This window comes from Centroberyx gerrardi, chromosome 22 (genome assembly GCF_048128805.1).
Source record: "Centroberyx gerrardi isolate f3 chromosome 22, fCenGer3.hap1.cur.20231027, whole genome shotgun sequence".
Lineage (NCBI taxonomy): Eukaryota > Metazoa > Chordata > Actinopteri > Beryciformes > Berycidae > Centroberyx > Centroberyx gerrardi.
Genome location: NC_136018.1, coordinates 14,290,085 through 14,316,438, shown reverse-complemented (window position 1 = coordinate 14,316,438; position 26,354 = coordinate 14,290,085). Strand labels below are relative to the sequence as shown.

At 42.3% G+C, this 26,354-nt stretch overlaps 2 protein-coding genes across 2 annotated transcripts; both read left to right on the top strand.

Annotated features, from left to right (window-relative positions):
• The first annotated feature begins 1,515 nt into the window (after positions 1-1,515).
• Positions 1,516-17,808, top strand: tnfrsf11a (tumor necrosis factor receptor superfamily, member 11a, NFKB activator). The gene is made up of 10 exons (XM_071905279.2): positions 1,516-1,803; positions 7,809-7,887; positions 8,357-8,482; positions 8,837-8,983; positions 9,301-9,391; positions 9,839-9,915; positions 10,241-10,348; positions 10,811-10,860; positions 11,121-12,123; positions 15,993-17,808. The coding sequence occupies exons 1-10, from the start codon at positions 1,729-1,731 to the stop codon at positions 16,274-16,276; spliced, it is 2,040 nt and encodes a 679-aa protein (XP_071761380.1). The 5' UTR covers positions 1,516-1,728; the 3' UTR covers positions 16,277-17,808.
• A 1,682-nt stretch (positions 17,809-19,490) lies between these two features.
• LOC139916416 (retinol dehydrogenase 12) lies at positions 19,491-25,439 on the top strand. Its single transcript, XM_071905282.2, has 8 exons — positions 19,491-19,539; positions 19,846-19,931; positions 20,452-20,567; positions 21,292-21,447; positions 21,551-21,655; positions 22,032-22,241; positions 24,549-24,741; positions 25,337-25,439. The coding sequence occupies exons 2-8, from the start codon at positions 19,900-19,902 to the stop codon at positions 25,437-25,439; spliced, it is 915 nt and encodes a 304-aa protein (XP_071761383.1). The 5' UTR covers positions 19,491-19,539; positions 19,846-19,899.
• The last annotated feature ends 915 nt before the right edge of the window (positions 25,440-26,354 follow it).

The following is a 26,354-nucleotide window of genomic DNA, read 5'->3' as shown; positions in this document are numbered from 1 at the left end:
TTTTGATTGCTAAAAGAGTCAGATCTAGCGCTTAATTGCTACTCTGCTAACTGCAGAGGCCCCACCACAAAACAGCCTCTCTCAGCATGTTTTTACGGGAAGGGGAGGAGAGAGAGGGAGAGAGAGAGAAAGAGAGAGAGGATAGAGCTTATTAACTCTACTAGCTCAGCTTAAAGCCCTCATTATTCTTCCTCTTTCTCCCCCTTTAAACTCTTCATCAGCACAGTAATGTTCTGTAAGCTAAAGTAGTGTAACACTGTCAAGAGTGCTTTACTTATCCACTTGTATTGAGGGCCAGTCACATTTAGTCATATATTGGTGTGGATATACATGATAATTAATAGACAATGTAAGAAAGTACACTTCTTTTTGTGAAAAAAAAATATTGTGTTGGCCTATGTCAGGAACTTCAGAACACAACAAAAATGTCTGAACAATTGTTTTTTGATAGATGCAATTTTTATTTAACCAAGCAGATTTACTGAAAACACATTCTTATAAGGCAGTAGTTGCAGTCTTTCTCTCTCTCCCTCCCATTTCATCGCTCTCTCCTTTTCTACAAGGAATGAAGAGTGCCGCCTCCTCTCCATCCTGTCCCCCCCTCCTGCCAATCCAGCCCCTACTTTTATCCACTCAGGGCCTGCAGCTGTAATTTATTATTTGCATAACTGTCATCTTGAAGAGAACATATTCTTCACCTTTAGCCCCCCCCCTCTCTCCCTCTCTCCCCCCCCCCTTGCCGTGCCAAAGTAGGCTGGGCGTAATGCTCCATGCAAATTCATTGGCAAATGCACACAGTGGTTTCTCTCTTTTACCTGGGAATAAAAGAAAAGCTATTTCCTGGAGGCATTTTTCCAGCCTCTATACTGTTAAATAAATATGACTCATCATGCAGAAGTTCATGACTTTAGAGGTAATCAGGACCCACGCTCCAGGAACTATGCAGACCCGGGGCTCTCACTCTGGCCAGCTCACTTCCATGATGGAATGGCAAATGCCGGAAGTTAAATCTATGAAAGTGACCGCATGCTTTGCCTCCAGTGTGTGGGGGTGATACAGATGAGGTGTTGAGGTGCATTTACATTATGTCATGAGGTCATATCTAGTTTATATGTAATATTAATCATATTTAGTTGATCCAATGATATGAAAAGTGGCACTTGACAAGTTTTTTTTTTACAGTAATGGTGTGCTAGTTGTGAGCATGCAGTTAATGCTCATCACAGAAAGGTGCAGTGTAATTATAATAATTCTACTAGTGGATAAGGCTCAAATTACCATTATAATCTTATATCCCCCCCTCCCTCTCTCTTTCTCTCTCTGTCTGTCTCTGTGTGTGTGTGTGTGTGAGAGAGAGAGAGAGAGAGAGAGAGAGAGAGAGAGAGAGAGATTTTTTTTGTTGTTTTTTTTTAACATATTACAACATGGGAGGAGTTAATCCCTCTCCCTCAGTCAGTCGGTTTTTTACAAGCCGTTGCATGCAGCTCCCTCCACAACGCGTGGGTGAGCGGGGAGAGGAGAAGAGGCGCGGAGAGGCAGGAGCTGCAGCAAAGCTAACCGGGAATGAAGGCGCAGGAATGCCCATTGGGACGGTGTGGACTTCTCCGCCGAGTGGTTTACTGTGAGGAAAAGTGAAGAAGAATCGGGGGGGAAAACTGGGGTGTGCAGCGTCATCCCCTCGGCTGAAGAAAAGTTTGCCCTAGAGATCTGTCTTCATAAGCAGCAGAGATGAGATTGAATTTGTCCACCAGTTGGATATTCCGCGGATGGATAACGTGTCTCCTTCTCACCTTTTGCGCACAGGTAAAAAGATGCTTCTGTTATTGTGATTAGTAGAATTAGCTATGTAGACTCTTATCTAGACTCTTGTTTTCATTTCAACAACAAAATTATTCCTACATGTAGTTATGGTGTCTATGCACTCAATAGTGAGTTCATACTGACCTTATCGTAGGTCTACTCTATGGTATTTTATATCTCCTATATCACTATAATCTCCCTATTAGATGATATACAGTTTTTGTATAGTATCCCTCCAAGATTTACTATAGGATTACTATAGTTGTTCTTGGCTGCCTAGTTTAATTGGAAGGAGAGAGGCAAGGCTAAATAGCAGGATTGATGTTGGTTTATTTTTCTTGAGCAGATGAGCGCGGTGATATGCAGCCCTGGACCAGAATATGTGTCATCACATCAGATGATGTGAATGAACTGGTTCATGGGGGGAGGGGGGGGGGGGGGGGGGGGTGAATTTTTAAGAGTGTTTACGCCCGGACACTGACTGGAAACAGTTGTGTTTGGGTCGAGTCCACCTCCCCTGGTCTGACCGCAAGAAGCCGCTGGCAACTGGATGTTGTTCTCCCTCCACCAAACTCTCATTCCCGGTCCAGAGTTGACAGGCGCTGGCCAAAAAGTCTCAGAAACCTCAGTACACCAGGGGAGTGGTGCCCAAAGTGGGGTGCGGGGTCCCCCAGAGGTCCTTCAGTGTTCCAAAGGGGTCCTCAGCAAAAATGAGGAATAGTTTATGTTTCACTCTCCCCACTGCTGTTATCACCCACAGTAGAGACAGTTATATAATTTAATAGCAAGTCATGTCTAACAACAAAATTCTTCTCAGATGGGGCTCCTTGGGACAAAATCTAATTAGACAGGGCTCTATGTACTTGACATGCTAGACTGAATAGAATAGAATAGAATAGATCTATTTGTCCTAACCTTGTACTTGGTGAGATGATTGAGTGTTTTAATGTGTTGAACAAATGTTCTTTGACAAGTAATCATATAGAATACAATACTCTTCTTGTTCTTGCTCAGATTTGTCTCTTGATCTGTCATGGGCAGAGGCACTGAACACTTTTTCTGCTACAGTTTGTGTGACAGTTCTGTGTTATGTCGCTATGCTTGGGATTTGAGCGAACTGTGTTAAGGGTTACCTCCGATTAATTTAGCCTGATTCTATACACAACCAATACTCACCACTTTAAGCTGATCTGTTGCTTTAGCCTGGCCCTTGACATGTTGTTGTCCATGCTTGCATTGTTTAGTCCAAAGAGCTAACTCTGTCCAGGTGGAGTAGTTTATAAGATGTGGTTGCAGTGGTGGGACTGCTGGGCACCAGTGATCTATCACTGTGTGTTTGGCTGTATTACCGTAAGCCAGCATCATTATGACTTTGACTGGAACAGACGCTTTCTCTTCCCTATTTTTCTCTCTCCTTCACCGAAATGTGTTGTAAGAGAGAGTGCTTGGGAGGGCATGGGCATTGTCCATGCTGAGAGTCAGAGAGCTAACAGCACTGAAGACTGTCAATTCATGTTATTCAGTCAGTTAGTGGTAAACAGTGAGCAAATGCAGACAAGATGGCTGGAAATCTATTCAGTGTATTGACAGGAAGAGATACTGTCCATCTCATTTCTAAGGTGACACTGCAAACCTCTGGCTTTGGTTTGTTCTCACCGTGGTCTCACCATTACTGACTCACATTATCCCCAAAGAATTCCCCTTCATTTTCATTTGATGGTTTTAAACCATTCCACCAATTCATTCCAATTTCATTTCAAACTGGCTGTATGATATTGCGCAATACGAGATTGCTTCAAGATGTTGTGAGCATAAAATTCATAATATATTAGCTTTGGTGACAGCTTCATTCGTGCATTACTTTATTTGCCCACCCACACACCTCCAACAATTCTCATTGGTTAGCTTCTCCATCCATCTCCGTGCATGTATCTATCCATCCATCCATGCATCCATCAATCCACCCACCAACCTTGGTCATCAGTATTATGTCTCCCTCAGCCTGACTAAGCACAGTATGTTGCCTCAGGCCTGCAGATCCAAACCTGATTTCACCATGCAGACAACAGAGGCATTCACACGGCAAAACAGGCAGACAGTCTACAGCTACAGTAATGACAACCTGCAGCTTTGTGTGGAGAATAATAGTGATCTTAAGCGTTTTAATACATCTCTTAACACCCCTGGATAAAGTTCTGCCTAATACCATAATAAACAATTAGCAAAGAGTTATGGTTGTATAACTATTTGTTTTGATTGTATCTGTTCGTGCCTTGAAGTGGTAATCCTCGTGTTCCTCGTTTTTTATTTTTTATTTTGGCAACACCTTTGGGTGTTATTCATCAAGGGACGAGGTAAACCAATTTCTTCTTTCATTCACGAAAAAAATCAGGATTTGTGCAAGATGCCCATCAAAGGAGTTGTTTTTATGGCTTTGAAAAAAGTTATGAATCAGAGGTGCAATCATTGGACAAAGATTCAATTGTTGTGCAAGTGTGAGTGTTTACAGAGCCTTATCATTAATCCCTGGCTTAAACACCCAAGGGCCTAAAAGTGATGTTGTGCTTCTCTTGGCTTGGTGCCAATGGCTGCTGTGGCAGTTATGCAAATCCTCTTGTAGTCTGACAGCAAATAGAATGCATTCTGCGTCACGCCGCTGTCTGATAGGGATCACAGGGCTGCTGATAGATTTTTAAAAGAAAAACAGTAGAAAAGCTAGGAAGAGATGAAGGAAAGAGGACTGTTACTGGATATTACTCAAGCAACATATGCTCCTATTCTCCTCTTTCTCCATTCATCCATCCATTCCCTGTTTGCTCTCTCTATATCTTTCTTTCTACAGCATGTTACACACACACACACACACACACACACACAAACTCAACTGTATAGCTGAATCCATACAGTAGATAAAGTTAGCTTTGAGGTTGGATGTTCTGTCCTGAACTTTATGATAACCTGTAATCATATAGGGTGGATCAACTCTCTTCCTCTTACATATATATTTAGTGAGTGAAAACATATTGCCTCGCATAATTGCGACCCAATGTTTAGATGTGGCGGTAACAAAAATACGATTCCCAGCATTCTTTTGGCTTCCTGTGCCCTCTGGCCTAGTTGTGTGGATTGACCACCGCTGTCTCACAGCTGTGTCTTCACATTTGTGTCTTGCCTTTTGACCTTTTGTCTTGTTCTTTTTCATCTATCTATCTATCTATCTATCTATCTATCTATCTATCTATCTATCTATTTATCTATCTATCTATCTATCTGTCTATCTATCTATCTATCTACCCACCTACTTCTCTCTTTTTTCCATCCATCCATCCATCCATCCATTCACCCACGCACCTAAGCACATATTTCAAACTGGACAGCCATTGCGTTTTTCTTAATTAATATCACTGCAAATTTACATAAATCCCAACATGTTCTCCCATCTCGACATGTTTTGAACTACAGCCACTTAACCTTAACTTTGCATGGGAATCTTCCCTACTTATGTCACCTCCGTCTGCAGGGACACATGTTGCTCATTAGGGCTGCGGTCCAAGCTATGAGCGCGCCGCATCGTTAGCCCTCTGGTCAGAGCGCAAAACAAAGACTGACTGATGTGCGCGAGGCTCGATGGAGGTAATTAAACGCTCGCCAGTGTTCATGTTGTGCTGCTGTCGCCTGAGGCCGGCCAGACAGACAGACACTGAGACTAAACAGGGGGTGTAAACCGGGGGTGTGAGAAAGAGAGGGAAAGAAATAAAGAGATAAACAGATGAGGAGGAGAGGTGAGAGGATGTTAAAGAGAATGGTAGGGTTAATTCGACTGATGTGGGTGTTTGATGGGTGTTTGTCTTGAATATTTTTTTTTTTTTTTTTTTTTTCCAAGAAATTACAAGGATCCAGTGTTTCCCCCCAAATGTTATTCTTGATGGTGGAAAAGCCTCTGAAACAGCATTTAGATCATGGGACACTACAGTTCCCCATTGAAACCCATACTAATGAAATCCTTTTAGGTGGGTTAGCAGCTCCTTAGGGTGACCAACCCCACCGATTCAATGGTAGGGGAAACTCTCCTTAAATGAAGAATTATTCACCAAAAAAAACATTTTCAAGAACTGAATAAATGAATAAACAGTATAATGGGGCTGTTGTGGCTTGCAGACAGACGGGCTCACTGCAGGAAAGAGAAGAGATAGCCAGTGAAGGAGTGTATGATGACAGACAGACATGGCAGGCAGACCAATTTAAGTCTGCTTCCTCTGACTGTTGCCTGTGGGAAGAGCAGGAGAATGGATTTGACACATTTCACTTGTGTGTATGTCTTGGCATAGAAGAGAACTGGAGCTCTCCAAAGCCAGCATTTCTTTGCTATAGCGTAAATGAATGAATGAATGAATGAATGGGTATATCAATAGGGGAAACAAGACTTTGAGGAGAGTCATGGAGCCAGGACAGTGCTTGGTCAGGCCTATAGGTTGTTGTTTCTAGATTTAAATAGCTGGAGAAAGAGGTGGGACCTTTGAACACAAGCCTCACAAAGAAACTGTGGCTTTGGCACATTTTCTGTCATAACACCCAGATTTGCTAATTCAGCAATTTGGCTAGCAGTTCACCAGCCCTTAAATTAGGGTGGTTGAGGGGTATAGATATATATACTCTTTCCTATATATATATATGTGTGTATGTGTGTGTGTGTGTGTGTGTGTGTGTGTGTGTGTGTGTGTGTGTGTGTGTGTATGTGTGTGTTGTGGTCACTCTTACCAACAGGTGAGAGACCACAACTCAGGTAGCATTTACCACATCCACTAATTTTGCATCATTCACGGTCCTGTCCACTTTAAAGGTACAAACCATGTTTTTGGGAGACTGTCCCGTTGATCAGCTTACCAGTTAAGTGATGAGATCATAGACACCAAAATCATACATGTGTCCCCTGGTAGATCATTCGCTGTGGTGCTCCATGCTAACTCTTTAGCATTGAAGGAAGGAAGAAGAACACTGACCTCTTAGTAATAAAAAGTTGTTAGGGATTTTATTATATGGCCTCTCGATTCATACATTTGAAATATATAATTTACTCAGTATAGCTGATGTAGCCAGGTTTGTTTTTGGAACTATTTCTGGTGAACATCTACGTATTCATCCACTGTGCAGTTATTTTTAGCTGCACACAGTCTCACAACGCCCACCATGTTCACTTGCTATGGAAACAGGGACAGTAGTCTCTGGTAGTTCAAAACAGTAGTTATTTTTATATCATATTTTGTGTCAATTTTACCAATCTCCTTCACAAAACTGCCAGACTTAGCCGCATATCATATAAGATGACTTTTAATCCGCTACAAGTTCTCATTTCCTCACTTTGTGTTCTCGTCACTTAATGGGTAAGCTGACCAAAAAACTCCTTCCTTTAAACATCATGCGAGAGGGGACCACCCCAGCGTCCGCAGCCAAGTGTTTAATAATGCCCAGCCATCTGGAATTGAATACATTTAATTCCAGTTGGTTCTCCTTACGTAAGTGGGTGCTGCTGGAGTTGGGTTTGCTGGTTTGGAGGGTGTACAGCGCTGTGGTCAGGTGCTTCTGAGTATTGGAAAGTATTCCTGGGCATGACTTTGGAAATGTTTTAACCATTCTCTTCCTCTCATTACTCACCAGCATCTCACAGTATCACGTGTAGATTTGAAAGATGGACTGAGGAAAGATTATGGTAAAACCTGGCACTTATTGAGGAAAATTGTGGAGGATCGAGGGGACAAAACGTACTTTGTCTCCTCTGACAAGTTAGGGATGTGTAAACGACTGAATAGCAAAGTGAATAGGTGGACTGTGAATGATTTGTTCACATTTAGAAAAGATGATAATGGAAGGTAATTAGTGGTTTCTACTCATGGTTTCCCCATCGTTTCCCGTCAGATCACCTTGTGGGTAAATGATTGAAAGGATTGGAGACAAATGTTCTTACACAAACAAAAAACAGAACAATAATTTTGTGTCTTGATATTTTTCAGAAAGCTGTCTCCAAATCTCTCCAATGTGGCGAAACCCAGTACTTAAAAGGCTCCAAGTGTTGCAACAAGTGTGGACCAGGTGAATAACACACACACACACACACACACACACATACACACACACACACACACACACACACACACAGAGGACTCCTAGTTAAATGCAGGAAAATAGTGTGACCACAGCGTAAAATAAAAATACATTTCCACATTCACAGAGATCCCATGGACTAAAAGAGGAAGGATGCAAAAACGGAACATTTTGGCTCAGAATTGCAAAGACATGCATGCATGTGTGAATGCACAAACACACACACACACACACACACACACAAACAGACATTGACATTTGACCCATTAGAGGTACCCACCACTTTTTGAGGAAAAAGGCTCTAATTCTAGCAATTTCCTTCCCCTTTTCTCTTCTTCCTTTAGGTTTTCTGCAGTCTTCAGTGTTTTTAGTGATTAAGACACAGTCAATGTGGATTGTTAAATCCATCTGTCTCTCTCTCTCTCTCTCTCTCTCTCTCTCTCTCTCTCTCTCTCAGGTTACCGTGTGTTTGCTAAGTGTTCTGATTCAAAGGAGACTAAATGTCGTAAATGTGACCACGATGAATACCAGCCCGGCTGGACCGATGAGCCCACCTGTAAGCAGCAGAAGTTCTGTGACCCGGGTCAGTACCAAAACCCTGCAAGACTTTTGTGTTATTTATCTTTAAATAGGATGCCAGTTAAGCCCTCCTGCACAAGAATGATGCCCTCCATTCATTCATCATTCTTAATCTCTCAATCTTATAGTCAAACATATCATAGGATATGTTTGACTATAAGATTGAGAGATTAAGAATGATGCATTTTGGGGGACATTGGGAGCGATAGATAAAACAGAAGTTCACAGGTATAGATGGAAAGTCACTTTTAGCTGCTGGAATTGGGCAAAAAATAATCTATTTACTATCCTTAAGAGTGATCTGGCCCCACCTCTGCCCTGACCTCCTCCCCTCTGTGTGTTGACCTTTGACCTCCAGGTAAAGGCTTCATGCAGAGGACCGAAAACCTTGTGGCAGAGGAGCAGTGTCGCTGCCTGCCCAACCTACAGTGCTCTCCCATCAACTGTGAGTTCTGTGAGAAGATACCGAGCTGCGAAGCCGGACTTGGACTCGAGGCTGCACCTGGTGAGATACACTGACACAGACGCACCTCATGTATGAAGTGCATTACCAGCTGATCAGCAGGCCGGTTCGATATATTTAAGTTGAATATGGGGGCGGCAGTAGCGTAGAGCAGCGTTTTCTCTTGATGGTAGTTTTTGACGGAGGGGAGAGAGCATTACTGATTTATTTCCACGTTGATTGGAAGGTTCAAATGTAGCATCACTAATGTGCATCTCTAAAAATAAGGCTGCCGCTACTGCCACACCACACATGGATGTATAGACACCCAAACGTTTGCCAAATAGAGATATACCTTAATTCATGTCTGTTAACTCCAGAGTCAACTAATGGAAGGAGGAAATGTGAGCCATGTAAAAAAGGCTTCTTCTCCCCTGACACCACTACTGAACCCTGCAAACCGTGGACCAAGTAAGTGTACACACACACACATGCACACAGAGTTTTTACCTTGGCATCTTTTGAGGTTCTGTAATTGAAAACGTCGTTGGGCAGGCATCCTCTGCCTCGCCAGCAGCCAGCTGTTATGACTAATACACACACCACTTCCCCGGGAAGCCTGGACCCAGACACCAGCCTGCACCGCTGGCCGGATCTGTGACGACGATGGAGAGAGAGAGAGGGACGGATAGAGAGAGAGAGGGAGAGAGAGAGGGACACAAACATGTGGACACATAAATCACGGTGGAAAATTGGCAAGGGAAAGAGACAAAACAACTGAGAGAAAAATAGGGATAGAGGGGAAAAAAGAAGGGAAGAAAGAGAAGAAGAAAGGAAGAAACAAACAAATGAACATGTCCACCTGTAGAAGTATTCCTCTTGACCCATGTGTTGATGTGATTTCATCCTGTCCACCAGTTGTAAGGCCCAGGGCAGGAGTGAGAGGCAGCCAGGCACCAGTCAGGCCGATGCTGTGTGTGGAACAACTGTCTATGGTAAGGCATGGACACACTTACTTCAGATTCAGTGCCATTAAATAACTACAGTAAGACATTTCCTAGAAACACATATCACACCTCTGCATCTTATTTTATGGGCGGAGTAGAACATCGCTCCATTTAATATCTATGTACAAGTAAATATAGTAGTTTATGCTCGCTACTTAGAGTGTAAATGTCATCTGTCTTCAAGATTTACTTTATGGATGATGTAAACTTAACTAGAAACGAGACATTTCCTTGGCAGACGTTTATGATTGACAGTAGATGTGGAGTAGAGTAGAATAGCACGTGCTGAACTTTTGAATGTTTTCTCTGGCAGGTGCAACGCCCTCCTGGGTTGTGGTGTCAGTGCTGTCAGTCATCACCGTTCTCTCTCTCCTCATCCTGCTCCTCTTCTGCTACAAGGACAAACTGAAATTACTCTCTGGTAGGTTGCTGTCTTACATTAATCCTGCAGTCCTCCTGTAGTTGTCTGATGAATTATTCATAACGTCTCTCTCCATAGTCCCGCTTGCTTCCTCTGTTCAAAAGGATTGTTCTTTATATGAGTTTAGGATTGATTGTTTGTTCCAAGGTGTCAAACATCATAGATGCATAGCCACACGACACATTAATATTAAAAATGCATTTGCATACACACATTTAGCAGTTACAGACAATAATCTTTGACACTGTATACTACTTAAGAATATGTATGTATCATTACAGCATATAATACATTGTCTAACTCTATAAAATACCAATATTTCCCTCTCCCTATTTACTTGCCTTTTAGACCTAACCTGGAATAACCATTCAACTTTTTTCACCAGCCTCTTTCCAGAATATCTCAAGTTTCTTCCTCTGCATTTCATTATGTTAAGGTGCAAAATGTTCTTTCTGTGTGTAGTGAATTTGCGATCCTGTGTCCAGAATCTGAAGAGGACCAGGATACAGCAGGTAAGCTGGAATTTAAGTTAGCAATACAGAGAAAACATATTTACCAAAAAGTAGTTTCATCTAATTATTGTTGATTGATTGTATGAGATATTATTGTTAGATGAATACAAGATTGAAGATTAGATACAGCCAAAAAATAGCACTTTTTTTCCTCGATTGCCTGATGTAGGCTTTGGGAAATCATACTATAGATTACTTACTATTCATGATCTGAATAATTGTTTTTTACAACCGTACTCTATATGTTTCTGTCATTCTAGGAGACCTTGGCCCCTCTTTACCATAGTGGAGGGGGAGGAGGAATAGGAGGAGTACCAGGAGGCCCTGGGGGTCCCAACTGTACAATATGTGAAACCACCAAACTCATCTGCCAAGCCCCCCACTCCCCCACCACCGAGCCCCCGTGCACCTACCCCACCTCTGTCCCCGACGTCAAGGTCGCACTGCCGAACACGCCCATCACGAGGGGAACGAGGGAGGAAGAAGGGAGGAAGGGGAAGACGGGGACGGAGGAGGGGAGCGAAGGGTCCGGAGAGCCGGAGGAGGTGTCGGAAGAGGAGGAGATCGTGAGCGTGTCCCCGCTCTGGGCGGGCTCCTGTGTTTGCGTCGCGCCGGTCCGCGAGCCACTGGAAGTAGGGGAGAACGAGGACTGCAGCCAGGCGGTCAGCCCCGGGACGCTGGGAGCCTGCCTCTGTGGAGGGGGGGATGGAGAGAGGGAGGGGGACGAGAGGGGGAAAGAGGAGAAAGGCGAGAGCGAGAGGAGGGACGACAATGGAGAAAAGGGCGACGGAGGCCAAGAAAAGATGACTTCATCCAAGAGTGAGACAGGCGTCGCATCTCTCTTGTCTCTCTCTCCTCCTCCCCTCCACACCTCCCCTGTCATCCCTCCGTCCAGCCCACTTCGTGAACTCTCCGTACCCTTGTCCCAGGCTCAGGCACGGCCAGAGTTCAAGCTTCACCTGACCGACAGGCCCCCGGTGAAGGAGGAGGAGCTATACAGACTGACGAGCGTAGACTCCGCCTCCACAGAAGAGACGGCGCCCACTATGACGTCCACGGTGACCTCGTTCCACCCCTCCATGAGCGCTTCATCCGTCGGAGATCTCTACCTGGACAAGCCCCCCGAGGCCTCCGGGGAGGAGCAGGACCAGGGGCTCTCCTGGAGGGACAGTGGGGGAAACAAGCTCTCGTCCGGGGGCGCGGAGCTGGAGTGCCCCCCCGAGAGCCTCCAGAGCCAGCTGGCTGAACCAGCTCTTACCTCAGGTTGGTGAAAACTCGAAGACTTTAAAGACTCCATGAAACGGCATCTTTTCTTCCTTGAGTCGATGTATTTTCCTGTTGAAACAGGATATTGGGGGGCGGGACATAACGCAGTGAGGGATCATTCAAAAGTGTAAACCAATGGAATATCAGTCAGGAAGGCAGTTTTATTTGATGGGAGAAAATCTGTGATGGTTTATTGGTTTTTAATTATGCCTACTGGTACAGCATGAGGTCACCATTAAAGATACTCTGTTTTCCAGGAACTAAAAGTAATGGGAGTTCATCTCATGGGGACTTTAAGCATTCAAACTCTGTGGAATACCTATTTTAGAGTCCCAGACAGTGTTGTAATGTGGAAAGCACACAGCGTCTTGTCTCTTAATACAACACATGTCTGCTGTGGGTCTGTCAGATGCATCCAAAAGAGGTTTCCCGTTGTTTTCTCAAACTTTTGCTTCGACCGCTCAACAATGACAATGAAATTCTAATGCACAGCGGTTGTCTGCTTTTTGGGATAATGGCTCATTACAAAATCTGTGGGACCGCATTTGTGTTTTTCAAGGGGATTCTGTGTTATAAGTTTGCGTAGGCGGTCACCACTATTACCATACTGCCACAGGATCATACTCATACATGGTTCGATGCCCTGCACAGCAGTGTTCCCTGTCCGCAGAGTAGGCGGGGCTACAGCCACGTTTCCAAGAGGAGCAGCCACCAAGCATAACACAATAAAAATTTATATTGGTTTTTAATGGAAAGTTTTATCGTCACATGGTTGAGTTGTTCTCTCAGAGGTTTTTACACACCGCCAAGAGCAAAATCTGTGGGAAACATTTTTACATATTGTGCATACTCTCCCTCACACATTCAGTGGTCATGGTTAGTTATTAAAGCAGTTTTATCAGAACAGTCTGATCGGCACGGCGGTTAGCGCGGACCGGGGTATTATTAGGTGAACATTCTGAACAAAACTTATAACAGAGGGTTTGGTTTCAGCAGATAGTGTGATGGTTTCCAAGAAATATGTTTTTATTAAAGCCATATTGGTCAGTTCATCCTTGGATTTTGGAGGACCACACACAGAGAAGGAATAAGATATGTGTGTGTACACTGTTTGATGAGCTAGTGATTACAACCGCCAGAACCACACTCCAGTGTACGGTATGCGTGTGAGTGTGTGTGTGTGTGTCAGTGTGAACTATGCCATCCACAATGCTCCTGTTTACCCAGAGTTCCATAGGGTTGCGCAAACTGGCCACAAGCTCTTATTGAAGCAAGATGTGTGCAGCTTGAGTAATACTTTTATTATCCCCCCTCTAACAAACACACACACACATACTGTATAAAGACTTTTTTAGACTCTCACTGATGGCTGGGCACTTTAATGACACCCTTGCTGCCTTGAAATAACCACCATTTCCCATCATGCAGTAATGACAGGTCATTAACTGGACTTCCCGCTCATGCTGCTTAAAGGTGAAGCTGGGGTCAGAGGTTTCACCTGTCCACTGAGATAAAAATAAGGCAAGGGGGGATCATGAGATGCAACACACATTTAAAAAAAGAGCCATCGTAACCTGGACAATTAAAATTTGGAGGAGAGGAGTGAGTTTAAGCACCCACAAAAAACTCCAAAACCAGCCAGAGCTGATCAATTCTATCAATCACCATCTCTCAGACTGTGGGTTTGGACCTAAAATGGGTCATGGGCTTGTTCATGGTAATTACCCACAAAATCGTATTAGTATGCATTAATGAGCTCGACTTCCAGGTGGGGCCAAATTCCTCAAGTTTGGGTCCCATGCTGAAAACATTTACCATAGACAACAAATCAATATTAAATAAAAGCTAATAAGATAGACCATTAAACTGCCAGATGTGAAATGAAATAAGGGTTACATAAGAATAATACTGGCAAATACAACAGGAATAAACAAAGCTGGCCCGCACTCTGTTTCTTCTTATTTTAATATAAGAAGAAACAGAGTGTGGGCCAGCTTTGTTTATTTCAAGATTATCCATATTAGCCCACGCACCAAAAATAAGCATCAGAATCTGTTTGTTTTTTTTGCGTGAGGACTCTGTTTATTTAAAAAACAACAGGGATAAAATAAGTAAAAAAAAATATTACTTAAAGGCTTTGTTTTAAGAACCATTTTGAAAGATGCTAATCATTTTACCAGCCTAAGCTCCAAATAGAGAACGGGGCTCCCCTCTCTCCCACCTATCCGCTAGCTGAAGGAATTTCGCTTTCATACTTTTGAGGTAAAAACGAAATTTTGTTTAAAAACCCTGCGGCTGGATAGTCTATTGTCGGTTATCCAGAAAAATCAGTTTGGTATTAAGAAATGGGTAAACAGAGGAATCCAAACAGATTCCACAGAGCTTTGTTTTTAAAGTTGTGGTGAAATGACATATTTTCGAGCTTGACTTCTCAGACTGGTATTCCGGGAAAGGCTCTCAGATGGAGAACACAGACATAGATCTGTGTGTGTGTGTGTGTGTGTGTGTGTGTGTGTGTGTATCTGTATGTGTGTGTGTGTGCATGTCAGTGTGTGTGTGTGTGTGTGTGCGCACTCACACGCATGTGAGTGTGAAGGCGTAAAAGTGTCCGCTGGGGCCTGTTTGCATACATTTACCGTAGATACTTTGCGTTTGTGTGTGTATGTGTGCGCGTGCATGTCTGTGTGTGTGTGTATGTGTGAATAAATGGGGCATGAGCTGTGAGTCACGGAGGGTCTGCTGGTTCTGTAGGCTGGAAAGTCAGACAGGAGGCTGGACAAAATAGGAACCAGAGGCTTAATGTGCTAAAAGACGGCTTACAGACGGAAACACACTGCAGACTCCAATCCATAAATATCCCTACAGTGTGAACAGCAAACTGAGATCAGTAGCTCAACAGCAGTTTGTGCAATTGGTTTGAATGCAAATATAACAGTTTAGGGTTATCAATAATTTGCTTTGGATAAGCCACGGAAGGATGGATGAGCTGTTTTTGAGAAGAATGTCACTGGACAGAGTTGAGGTCTTAGAGAGGGTAGAATAGCACTTTTTTTTTCAGTGTTTAGGTTTAGTGTTATTTATTATACCATGTCCGCACAACCCTAAACCCTTGACAAATGGCAACTTTTCAGAGGTCTCAACTCTCTCACGCTAAAAAGTGCTGGGCACTCTGAAACAAATAAGGCAGAAGGATATGGCGGTCTGCATGGCCGCGGCGAGCACTAGAGAAACTACCACTGTGGCCTCTCTGTGGCCAGTCTGCACGGTCATTACACCCACTGTCCATTTGTCATCTGAGGTTAGCCAAGATTTAGGCCCTTCTTCACTTACGTCATGCATAGGGGAAGCTCTGTGTGCGTGTGTGTTGTGTGTGTGTGTGGTGATGTGGTGATGGTGGGAAGGAAGTGTTTTACACAACTATATTGTCCAGGTTTTTACACATTTCGCAATAAGTTGTTTGAATTCCTATATCATTTACAATGGGAGATGTTGATTTATTTGGGGTTACCTTTATAACTCCTATGACAAGCAAAGCTGTGACTGGCTCTACCAAACCAAGGCTTTAGTCATACTAGCCCAATTAGCTAGGGTGCTTTTCTTCTTCAATTTGGGCATCAGAGGTATTTTCTTCCACTTTGTGTGAGAAGCGCAGTAAACATTATGATTCCAAAGCTTAGAAGGCGCTTCACTGCCAGTAAACATCGGCTAGTCCTAATTGCATGTTCGAACATGATCTCTAAACAGTCTCTCTTTCCCTTTTTTCTGCCCCTCCTACACCTCTGTCTTTATTTTTTTCTCTCTCTCTCGCATTCTTTCTACCTTTCTCTTCGTCTCCCCCTCCCTCCATCCCGCCTCTCTCCGTTCAGGTCAGGTGACGGGGAACCACAACACCACCTTCATCTCCAGCGGTCAGGTGATGAACTTCAGCGGCGATGTCATCGTCGTCTACGTCAGCCAGACGTCGCTAGGCAACGAGGGGGCGGGGCTGGACGACGCCTTCGGAAGCCCCGTCCAGGAGCAGGCCAATGAGACGGCTCCGTTGTTCCAGAGTAGCCTGGGGACATCAGGGGACTCCATTACCCACAACCCCTCACAAGATGGGACCCTACCAGTTCAAGAAGTGATGGACGAGTGGCCGCAGAGGAAGTGAAAAGTGACCAGTGGCTGTGTTTCATTTCCTTCCATACCAACTTTATTCTCCAGACGGTGATGGATTAACGGCTGAGCTTCTCTCCAATACAGTGATCAATTCCCTTTTCCTGTCCCCCACCTTTAGTTAGAAAACTGCAAAACAGACATCTGATCAGTGTCTATAGGTTATTTCTTTTCCCTGAGAGGCCAAGGAACAGTAACATGGAAAGGAAGGCTTGTAGATAGTATGCATTTGACCAGTCAGGTGACTGAGAGAAGAACTTCTAGGGATGTGAAGCTATGGACCTAAACCTACATTAAGTCCTTGGACACTTAATCAAAAAGAACCTAATCCCTTTACCTTGTCCCATCTCCCTAAACAAAAAACATTAGTCACTGAACCTTGCCTCAGCCATCTCCAAGTGCCTTTTTTTCATATTCCAGCGGAAAGTTGAAGGCTTTTCTATGGAAACTCCCTTGATTCCAGACACTGATGGGGAATTTTGTTGGGGATTGGATGTGGAAATACAGTTTAGACTGAAAAAAAAATGGAATGCTTTTATCATTGTGTGGAAATGTGTCCGGGTCCAAGTACTTAAGAGTTACTACATGTTTTTTTGAGTCATTCCCATCACTCGCGGTGATCAGTAAACTGGGCAGGTAAAACCCGTAGGTTAGCTTTATGAGGAGCGTGGCTTCCTGGACACCCACCCACCATTTATTATGGTTTCTGAGCAAGAGTGGAGGTTGACATTTGGATGATTTGAAGAGTTTCTTTACAAAACAAAATATCCACCATGTGGAAATAATGATGTTTACTCTTACAAAATGATTGCTGCCATGAAAGTAAATGTTGTTATGGAAAACATTTAATCTAGTATTAAGACTTTTACCGACAAAATTCTAACAAATTTGGGGGTGGAATCATTCAAATCTGTTGAAATACTAGCGATGAATTTCAGGTTTTTGTCAAAATGAATATATAGTGTTTTTGAACATTATATATTCACAGCCATCTTTATCTAGATATTCCATTTCCTCTCTTGTTGTTTCTATCTTCTGGTTTTTGGGGACTTAGAAAAGCTATTTTACAGTAATGAGACACATCCAATTTTGGTGCGATGCTTGTTTATCCTTTATCTAGATTTTTTATTCTCTTCTTATTGCACCACAAGTGCAGTTTGTTTCTAAGAAAAAATGCTATGCATTTGATAAGCTATATTATTACTGGTTTGTTTTGTTTCAGGTTAATAACGTGCAAGCCTTAATGAAGAAAAGTTAAATGTCAGCCCGTGTATTATATTTTTGTTTTAAATAATTAGAAGTAAATTGTTTAATGTTTTATTTCAGGAGATGCATATGTGATCAATGTTTGTATATATTTCAAAAGGAAAAAGTGTGATATATTTGTGAAACCAAAAAGAATATTTCCCTTGTGTTTCCCTTGTTTGATTTGAGATAAAATGGATTGTTCTACAATTACAACCTCACCATGTGTATGGAGTATTACATTAATTATGTACATATCAATCTAAATCATTGCAATGAATGACTGAAAGACTATTTTGATTGAAATTAAATATGTTTTGCATTGAATCCTTTCGGGATGGCTGCCTTCCTGCATTCTGTGGTTCCTCTCTGTCAACTTTGCTATTCTGGGATCTGCAAATTACAACAGTAGAGTAATTTATCTCGTCTCCCTGAACTATAATCACTGTGAAGCCGTGCTAATTACCCGTGCGGCTAGGCTTCTCTCTCTGTCCCCGGTCCCAGTGTTGACAGACAGACAGGCAGCCTTTCATCAGGCCCGGGATGGCGAGCAGCTGTGAGCAGAAACTAACCTCGCACAGTCAGCCAGCCCGGCTATAGCGTCACAGACAGACCACATGAGAGGAGCTGGCAGTGCTCATTTAGGCCTGGCGTGGGTCAGCAGTGTATTTGTGTGTGTATGTGTGTGTGTACATTTGTGTAAGCTTGCATCCTTGCGTCGGCCTATTTTATAGTTGTTTGTGAAAACAGGAAGTTATGACTAGCTTTCACATGGTTTACATGAGACCCACTGGGCCAGCACACAGAGACTGACTGTAGAGACTTTAAATGATTTCAGCCTTTCAAGTGTGAGAAAATACATATCTCATTTGGCTGAAAATATGCAAGAACTCCTAGCCTACTGTATGATGCTGCAGTGCACCGCCTAGTGGTGACTGGATGTTAGGATACCAAGACAGAAAAATCATCTCACCTGAGAATATAACAGTTGTGACAAACTAGAGCAAATATTCTTTAAGGTATGGGTTTTTAAACTATGTCTACCCAGGCCCTAAAGTAGAGGGTCCAGAGTAGATCTGGACTTGGGCTCATTAAAACATTCTAGCACTCTTGTCATCCCAAGAGAAACAACCATGACCCATGACCCATTTTGAAGCCCCACCCACAATTTTCAAAATGCTTAAAAAAAAAACACAAAACAAAAAAACCCTACTAGATTAGAACTCCCCATGGCGGGGATAACTTGCCTTTGGGCAATGAGTTGGGATCAGATTTCTCACTCCAATCATATCCATGATTGGACAAACAGTAAAACTCACCCCAGATCAGCATGGAGGACCACTTACTTTCACCCAACACCCGCAGATACAGCCAGGTGATAGCCTAGAGCTTCCTGTGGAAACCACCAGAAAATCCACAATGGTGAAACTGCAGTCGTCTCACCTGTGGATCCAGGTTTTGAATTTCACCTGCACGATTTTTCTGGCAGGCCCACTGCTGTAAAGGTAAGTCCATTTTCAGTGCAGGTGGTTCTTTTAGCCAACTAATTCAATCAACGGCTCAACTGAAGTGTCATGCATATTCAAAGCAAAATACTTTGACCTCTTGACTTCCCTGGTGCTGTGAGGTAAAACTCAAGCATGTGATGTTACACCAGAAATGTTAAACCACTTCAAAGATGTGTGTGAAAAGAGAGGATGCAGACAGCTGTGGATACTTGCATTATGCCAGCACAAGATGAATAATCATTTTGACTGTCAGTATCCCCAAATCTTCATCTTCAATTGGACTCACATCTTCTCCTGCATTTTGAGGAAAGCAAAAAGCCGCTTTGAGTGAGTGCTGCTTTGAAATGTGTTCTCTGATGAGTTTAATTCAAAGGTTCTTTTTTTTTTTAAATGTTATTAAAATGTAATTTCTGGACAGGATGCAGAGGAGATAGAAGAGAAAGGAAAAGACAGCAGAGAGGGGGGGGGATATCATGTGACCCACACACCATCAGCCTGATCTGAAGTATGCTCCAGTTCATGAATGAAGGACACAAAAAACAGATTATTTCCCTGTTGCTTAGGCTTGCTGAAAAATACTAGCACTTTTGTCATCTAGCGGCCCCCAGGAACAGACCTTAAGTTTAAAAAACGCTGCCTTAATTGATTAGTTACAATAAACAACTTCCAACAAAAGGGTATTTGTATATGATGGTGTCTTCCCAATAGACTCTAAACCAGTTTTGAGGCAAATAACTCTTTCATTCTCTTTCGGTCTCTCTTCTTCTCTCTCTCTCCCTCTCTATCACATCTCTGGAACTGGGTCTTGAAGCAACTTTGATGAAATTAGGAGGCTCTCAAATCTCAGGAGGAGCATTTCCATTTCATGTCACCAGCTACAGAAATGCAGACAGTCAGGTAAGAAACTTCGTATATAAGACAAGGTCACCAAAACAACAGAAAATCTATATTTTGTGGAATTGTCCCTCTTTAAAAATCAGCACAGCCTGGTGATTAACAGAACTTTTGAATTTGATAAAGGGCTTTTAGAAATGCAATGCCAGTGAAGAACTCAATACCAGACCAATAGCATTTGCAAACATTTGATTTCCCCTGCTTTGAGGACCAGATGTGTGGGGATGACAGCTTCAGGACAGTTCAGTACTGATACTGAAGCATCACTTAAGTTGTCAGTAAAAGAAAAGTATACTACTTTTGAATTTCACATTTTTCCCATAACTGTGGCATTCATTGTTTTATTTTAAATGGCAAACCCCACCCATCTGGTAATCCAGTAAAGTTTAAACAAACACAAAACCTCATATACTACAATTCTACTGTTATTTTTTGTTACCCTCACTTTTATGTTAAATTTACCTTTTCTTCTATTAATAATGGACTTAAATATTTTGTATTAATGCATAGCCCACTCCCCCAGGTCTCTGATTTTCTCCAAGTGGTCTTCAGATGTGCGTCTGGATGGGAGGACGGCTATAGTGACGGGCGCCAACAGCGGCATCGGCAAGGAGACGGCTAAAGACCTGGCCGGGCGAGGCAAGCATACTGAGCTGCAAGTTTAAAGAGAGAGAGAAAAAAAAGATTGTCATGATGGATTATAGGCTCTTTGTGTTACTGTCAAATTCTTTTTTTCAGTGTGACTCAGAGTACCTGTATGGCAAACGTGTTTTTTTTTTTTTTTATACTAATCAGCTTGCCCAAGCATGAAATAGTAATTTTAATAGAGGTGGAATTAATGAGGTTCAAACCAATAAACTACACAGAAATGTTGGGAGAAGAGCCAGCAGTGATGTTAACAAAGAGACAGCTACAGACAGGCGAGGCCAGAGAAGTGAACTGGAATTTTAAAAAAAAATGCCACAACTATGAATTGCGATCAGGGTTTTTCAGGGTAACAATATGAAAAAATGTTTTTAGCCTCATCAACTTACTACTTAAAAATTTGAATAATTTCTTGGCAAACGTACCAGAGAACTGAACAGTGAAGTCATTGTTCACCATAAAAAACTGACTGTCAAGATGATCAATTGTAAACTTTTTGTGTTTCTTTAAATGTGAATAACCGTACATAGTATTATCTCTATCAGTAGACAGTTCTGAAACACCGATGCTAGAAAGCTGCAAATCTGATATTCCCTATGATGTTACACTGCTAAATTCAAAAATACGTTCAACATAGTCTTACCTATAGATCAAATTAAGACGTTCACATATACTACATACAAACACACACACGTTTAAGAGGTGTTAATCTCCCTAGGTGCACGGGTGATCCTGGCATGCAGAGATATGGCAAAAGGAGAGCAAGCGGCCCGCGACATCTTGAGGGAGGTGAAGGGAGCCAAGGTAGTCGCCAGGCAACTGGATCTGGCCGACACCAAATCGATCTGCCAGTTTGCTGAGAATATCTACAACAGTGGGTGGCACACACACATACACACACACACACACACCAAAGTGCAGTCCTTTATAGGCCTATTTAAGACTATAATACAGGTAACACCCATTTTGTTTCCCAGCTGAGAAGGCTCTTCACTACCTGATCAACAATGCGGGTGTGGCTATTTGCTCTTATGCCACCACAACGGATGGATATGAGATGCAGTTTGGAGTCAATCACTTAGGTAAGAGGCAAAAATGTTAAAGGAACACACCAAGATTTTAGGGAGATTGGCCTTGTGTTTAGTGTATACCAAAGTGTTTGCATGCAGCACTATAGTGAATGATCTACTAGGGACACATGGATGACTTTGGTGTCTAAGTTCTCATCACTTTATGGGTAAGTTGATGAATGTTGAATGAAGATCCCCCTAAAACTGTATGTCTTTAAAAAGGGTTTTAATGAATACATGTAAATGACGATTGTTTTTCTTTATGTTGTTTCCCTATTTTCATTATCCAACTCTTGCGATTTTTCAGTACATTTCTCTTTCTCTCTCCCTCTCTATCTCCATTCTCCTCCTTAAACTACTACCCCCACCCTCTTTCCTCCCTCTCCAGGTCATTTCTTCCTGACCTTCCTGTTGCTGGACCTGCTGAAGCACTCGGCCCCGTCCCGGGTCATCAACGTGTCGTCGTCAGCCCACACCATGGGCAAGATCCAGTTTGACGACCTGAGCGGTGAGAAGGGCTACCACCCGGTCCGGGCCTACGCACAGAGCAAGCTGGCCAACGTCCTGTTCACCAGAGAGCTGGCCAAAAGGACTGAGGGTAGGGTGTGTGTGTGTGTGTGTGTGTGTGTGTGAGAGAGAGAGCCAGAGATGGAGAGAGATTATGTATGTTTGTCTTTGTCTCTCTTTCTGTACTCCTCTCTCTCTGTCTCTCTTTTTTTTGTGCGTAACAAATGGATCTTCGTCTCATGCCAGTGTGAGAGTCTCATGCCTCAACCACAACCGCTCTGGGGGAAGAAACAGGGCAAGGAGCAACATGTTTGTGGAACTGTCTTGAAGAAATCATCATTGCTCTTGTCTTTACTTCTCTCTATGGATGCAATCATTTCTTCAGAGATTATTATCATGCAAGAGCAATGATTACAAAATGTAGGATATTCTGTTAAAACAAACACTATTTACAGGTTTTATGTGTGTGAGTGTCTGCATCTTTGTGAAGTATGTATGCATATGTGTTTGTGTTCATCTGTTTGTATATGCAAGCTTATCACACATGTTTTGGGTTTATTTTGTATTTTTTATTTAGGATATTTATACAGTACCTCACCTAAAATATAATTAGTTTGACTATTTTGTTGGGTATTTTTAAGACAATGGGTGTTGAATCTTTGGATATTACATCAGTTCATTAAAGAAGGGAGCATTTTAGGTAATGATAAGTTACAGGAATATCTTCAAAAATGGAAAATGTGAATGTGGCAGAAGGCTGGTCAGAAATGCCATGGTAACAAATTAAGGAGTTAGGGGTAATAGCAAGGGCGGATATTTCATTTCACTGTTGGGGGGGACAATAAACAGAAAAATTTCTCAAGAGCAATTCCTGAAGGGGACAACAAAAGTGCCGCCAAAAGTACTGTTGTATTAAATGTATATAGAGGTCCATTATGAAACATTTCCATAAGCACTTCATTCCTTTCTTATGAAGATTTTATCAAATTGCCTTTGATATTACTGGGGTCTTTCTACTTGGCGTTTCGGTGCACTGAAAAATGATCGGATGTCTGTTTTTCTTTTCTCTGCCATTTTAACTGACTGGCTGACAAATAGACACACACACACACACACACACACACACACCCCACACACACACACAGCATGCAGGTTATTTACAGTAAGTAAATAGTAGTGAGATGCAACACCCATTAACTGAACTAAAGCTAATATATGCCTAATTAGATTTAGTTTTCCCGAAAAAGCAGATCTCTAATGTTTTGCTGTCAATGTGTAAAAGTCCAGAACGCTATGAAGCCTGCCAGAAACTTACTTCAGGGTCTTTTTTAAGAATTAAGTCTTCATTTATTTCCAAAATTATAAACAAAATTACATAGTGGCAGCCATTTTACATGCAGTAAGAAGAAAAAAAGAATATACTTAGAACCTAATTACGTAGGGTAAGTTAATCTTAAATAGCCTATTATATTATAGAAATATTACTGTTACCATCTACAAAAGATAATTTTGGTATGAAAACCCGCATTTTAATTTAACCAAGTATCCTGTATCATAAATACATGTCTGGCATTTGTAACAAACCAAACCGCTTGAAAATCGGTCGAAAATTCAGTGAGTTATGAGGATTTTAATTGTGGATAGACCTCCTGCCTCCATACACATACATGCATTAGGAGACGCGGCTGCCCCGTACCAACACGCTGACGCACAAGATTCAACCGCGAGGTAATGGAGCGAACAAAATGTAGTCTGGTTACAATTGTGAATGTGTTTTATTCTATTGAGTGGTAGAAGTAAAGAAAAATGTCTGACACATCCTTTGTTTTAAGTTAACCTTTACGAAGCAGCTACTTACTGGAGGTCTGCCACCACTGACACACTTCCAGAGATCCTCCACAGACACGGGGGGGGGGCGCAATCTTTAGAAACGTAAAAACGCATTGTTTTGTGTCTATAATTAGCACAAGTGCTTTCAGTGCATATTATTATATTATTTTAAATTAAATAGTTATGTTTACAATTATATATTGAGGGGGACAACTCTCTGTTTTTCCCAGGAAGGGGGGGTCCGGACCCCCCTGTCCCCCCCGTAATTTCCGCCCATGGGTAATAGCTGAACCAGGCAATGAACGAAACTAATAGTTATTGGGCAATGGTTGCTGCTATTTGACTTCCTTGTATTACGTAATCAGTCCTTTAATATGTTTTGTGTTTTTATGTTTGGCTGTTGTTCTCTGGTTATTGTTGAGGGGTATTTTGTTAATTTTGAATGGAAAAACACAACAGAGCGAGATAGAAAAGCCACATTGCATCTACCCCACCCCGCTCAGCCAACTCTTCTTTAGATGTATGTTTGTAGGCATCTACTGTACCTAATCCGCCCTTATGCCTCCAGTTCTAGGTGTGATGGCTTACTCAGTGGACCCAGGCATGGTGAACACTGACCTGATAAGACACATCAGGAGCCCCCTGCAGGAGGTAGTCAAGAGGTTCGGTTTCCTGGTCAAGACCCCGGCAGAGGGAGCCTTCACCACCGTCTACTGCGCCGTCACTCCCGAGCACCAGCTGATGACTGGAGGATACTACAAGTCAGTTCGCTGTATTAGCACAGGACCAGAAATTTAGCTTTGTTAATATGATTTTTTAAATGGATGCGGGACATTTTTTCATTTTAAAAATCAGATCAGATCAAAAACAAACATCACTTGACAAATGAAAACATAACATCATGTAGGTCCATAGAACATACTGCATCACTCACACACTACACATTTTCAAACAACCTGATATTGCCGTTTCTTTCATAGTATGTAAAGTCAATAGAAACACTAGTTGTCAACAAGGTATTGAACAAAGTCACAAGATCAATAGCATCTCCTCCTTGCTTAGCCTTGTGTGTTGTTATCTCTGTTGGACTGGCAACCTGTTCAGCATGTCTCCTTGCCCTCAAACCAGTGTATGCTGAGATGGACTCCAATCCCCTGTAACCCTGACAAAGGATTAAGCAGATTGAGAAAATTAATGTTATTGTTACTGAGCGTTAATGCTATTTGTGTTGTTCATGTTTCCTCCTAACTCAGTACTGTTACTTGCTAAAAAGATTAACAAAAAAAGGATTTAATTGTGCATCTACATTCCTCACCTATTTTATCTTCTTTCCTTTCCTTTCCTTTCCTTTCCTAGGGACTGTGCGCACACAGACAGTTCGAGGGCTGGTCAGGATGATGGCACCGCCCTCAAGCTGTGGGCTGTGAGCTGCCACCTGCTTGGTATCCGCTGGAGATAAACACACACACACACACACACACACTCATTCCAATATGTTTTCCTGTATGTTATATGCATGTGCACATACAGTGTTACATATTATATAAGAATTATGATGCTTCCTAGTTTTGCTGAGTTGCTGAAAGTGTTACTTATGAGATGGATGTAAACAGGATACCAGAATAGGCCTAATTGACTCATATTGTAATGGAATTTGAATGGTAAAAGTCAAGGCTCATGAAGGCGTGCAGATGTGAACAGCTGGGTAAAGCAGTGAACATAGCTGATGCTAAATAATAAAAAATGTCATTGATGGTGCAAAAACTGCTTATTGTCTTCGTGTTTCAGAGCATTAACTCAGTGAGTGAGTGAGTGAGCGAGTGTGTGGAAAAACAGGTTTGCATGTGAAAGCATACAACAATACTTATTTCCATCAAGGCAATTTCACTAACAAAACCTAGTTCAGAAATATCATATTATTAATCATTCAATGTATTGGCAAGATTATTTCTTTATTTTTTCCAATAAACATCTATTTTTGGGAATTGATTAATAGGATTAGGCAGTGGGGCTGCTAACTTGACCTGGGAGGACCTCAAGTGGCCAGGAGGCAATGTTACAACATCACTATGATAATGGTGACGGTAATCAGAATAATGATGATAGAATGATGACCATACTACTACTAGTAGGTACTGCTACTACTATTACTACTAATAAAAATAGCCTCATTGTAATTAGGCCTTAAGGGAGTTTTATATCGACTTACCGCTGCCTACCTCTCATAGGTACAGTGCAATGAATAAGCATTTCTATGTCAAACAAGGAAGCATTATCACAGGTATTACTTTCTGTGCGTCATATGAAGTGTTGCTCAAGATAACGTTTTTCACACGTCATTTTTGTCACAGGCTACTGTGAGAAAACACCATTT

Coding starts and splice junctions, on each gene's coding strand:
- tnfrsf11a (XM_071905279.2), top strand. CDS start 1,729: ATGAGATTGAATTTGTCCACCAGTTGGATATTCCGCGGATGGATAACG. Junction 8,984..9,300: donor TGGACTCGAGGCTGCACCTG/GTGAGATACACT, acceptor TGTTAACTCCAG/AGTCAACTAATGGAAGGAGG. Junction 10,349..10,810: donor CAAACTGAAATTACTCTCTG/GTAGGTTGCTGT, acceptor TTCTGTGTGTAG/TGAATTTGCGATCCTGTGTC.
- LOC139916416 (XM_071905282.2), top strand. CDS start 19,900: ATGTCACCAGCTACAGAAATGCAGACAGTCAG. Junction 21,448..21,550: donor TGCTGAGAATATCTACAACA/GTGGGTGGCACA, acceptor TTTGTTTCCCAG/CTGAGAAGGCTCTTCACTAC. Junction 24,742..25,336: donor ATGACTGGAGGATACTACAA/GTCAGTTCGCTG, acceptor TTCCTTTCCTAG/GGACTGTGCGCACACAGACA.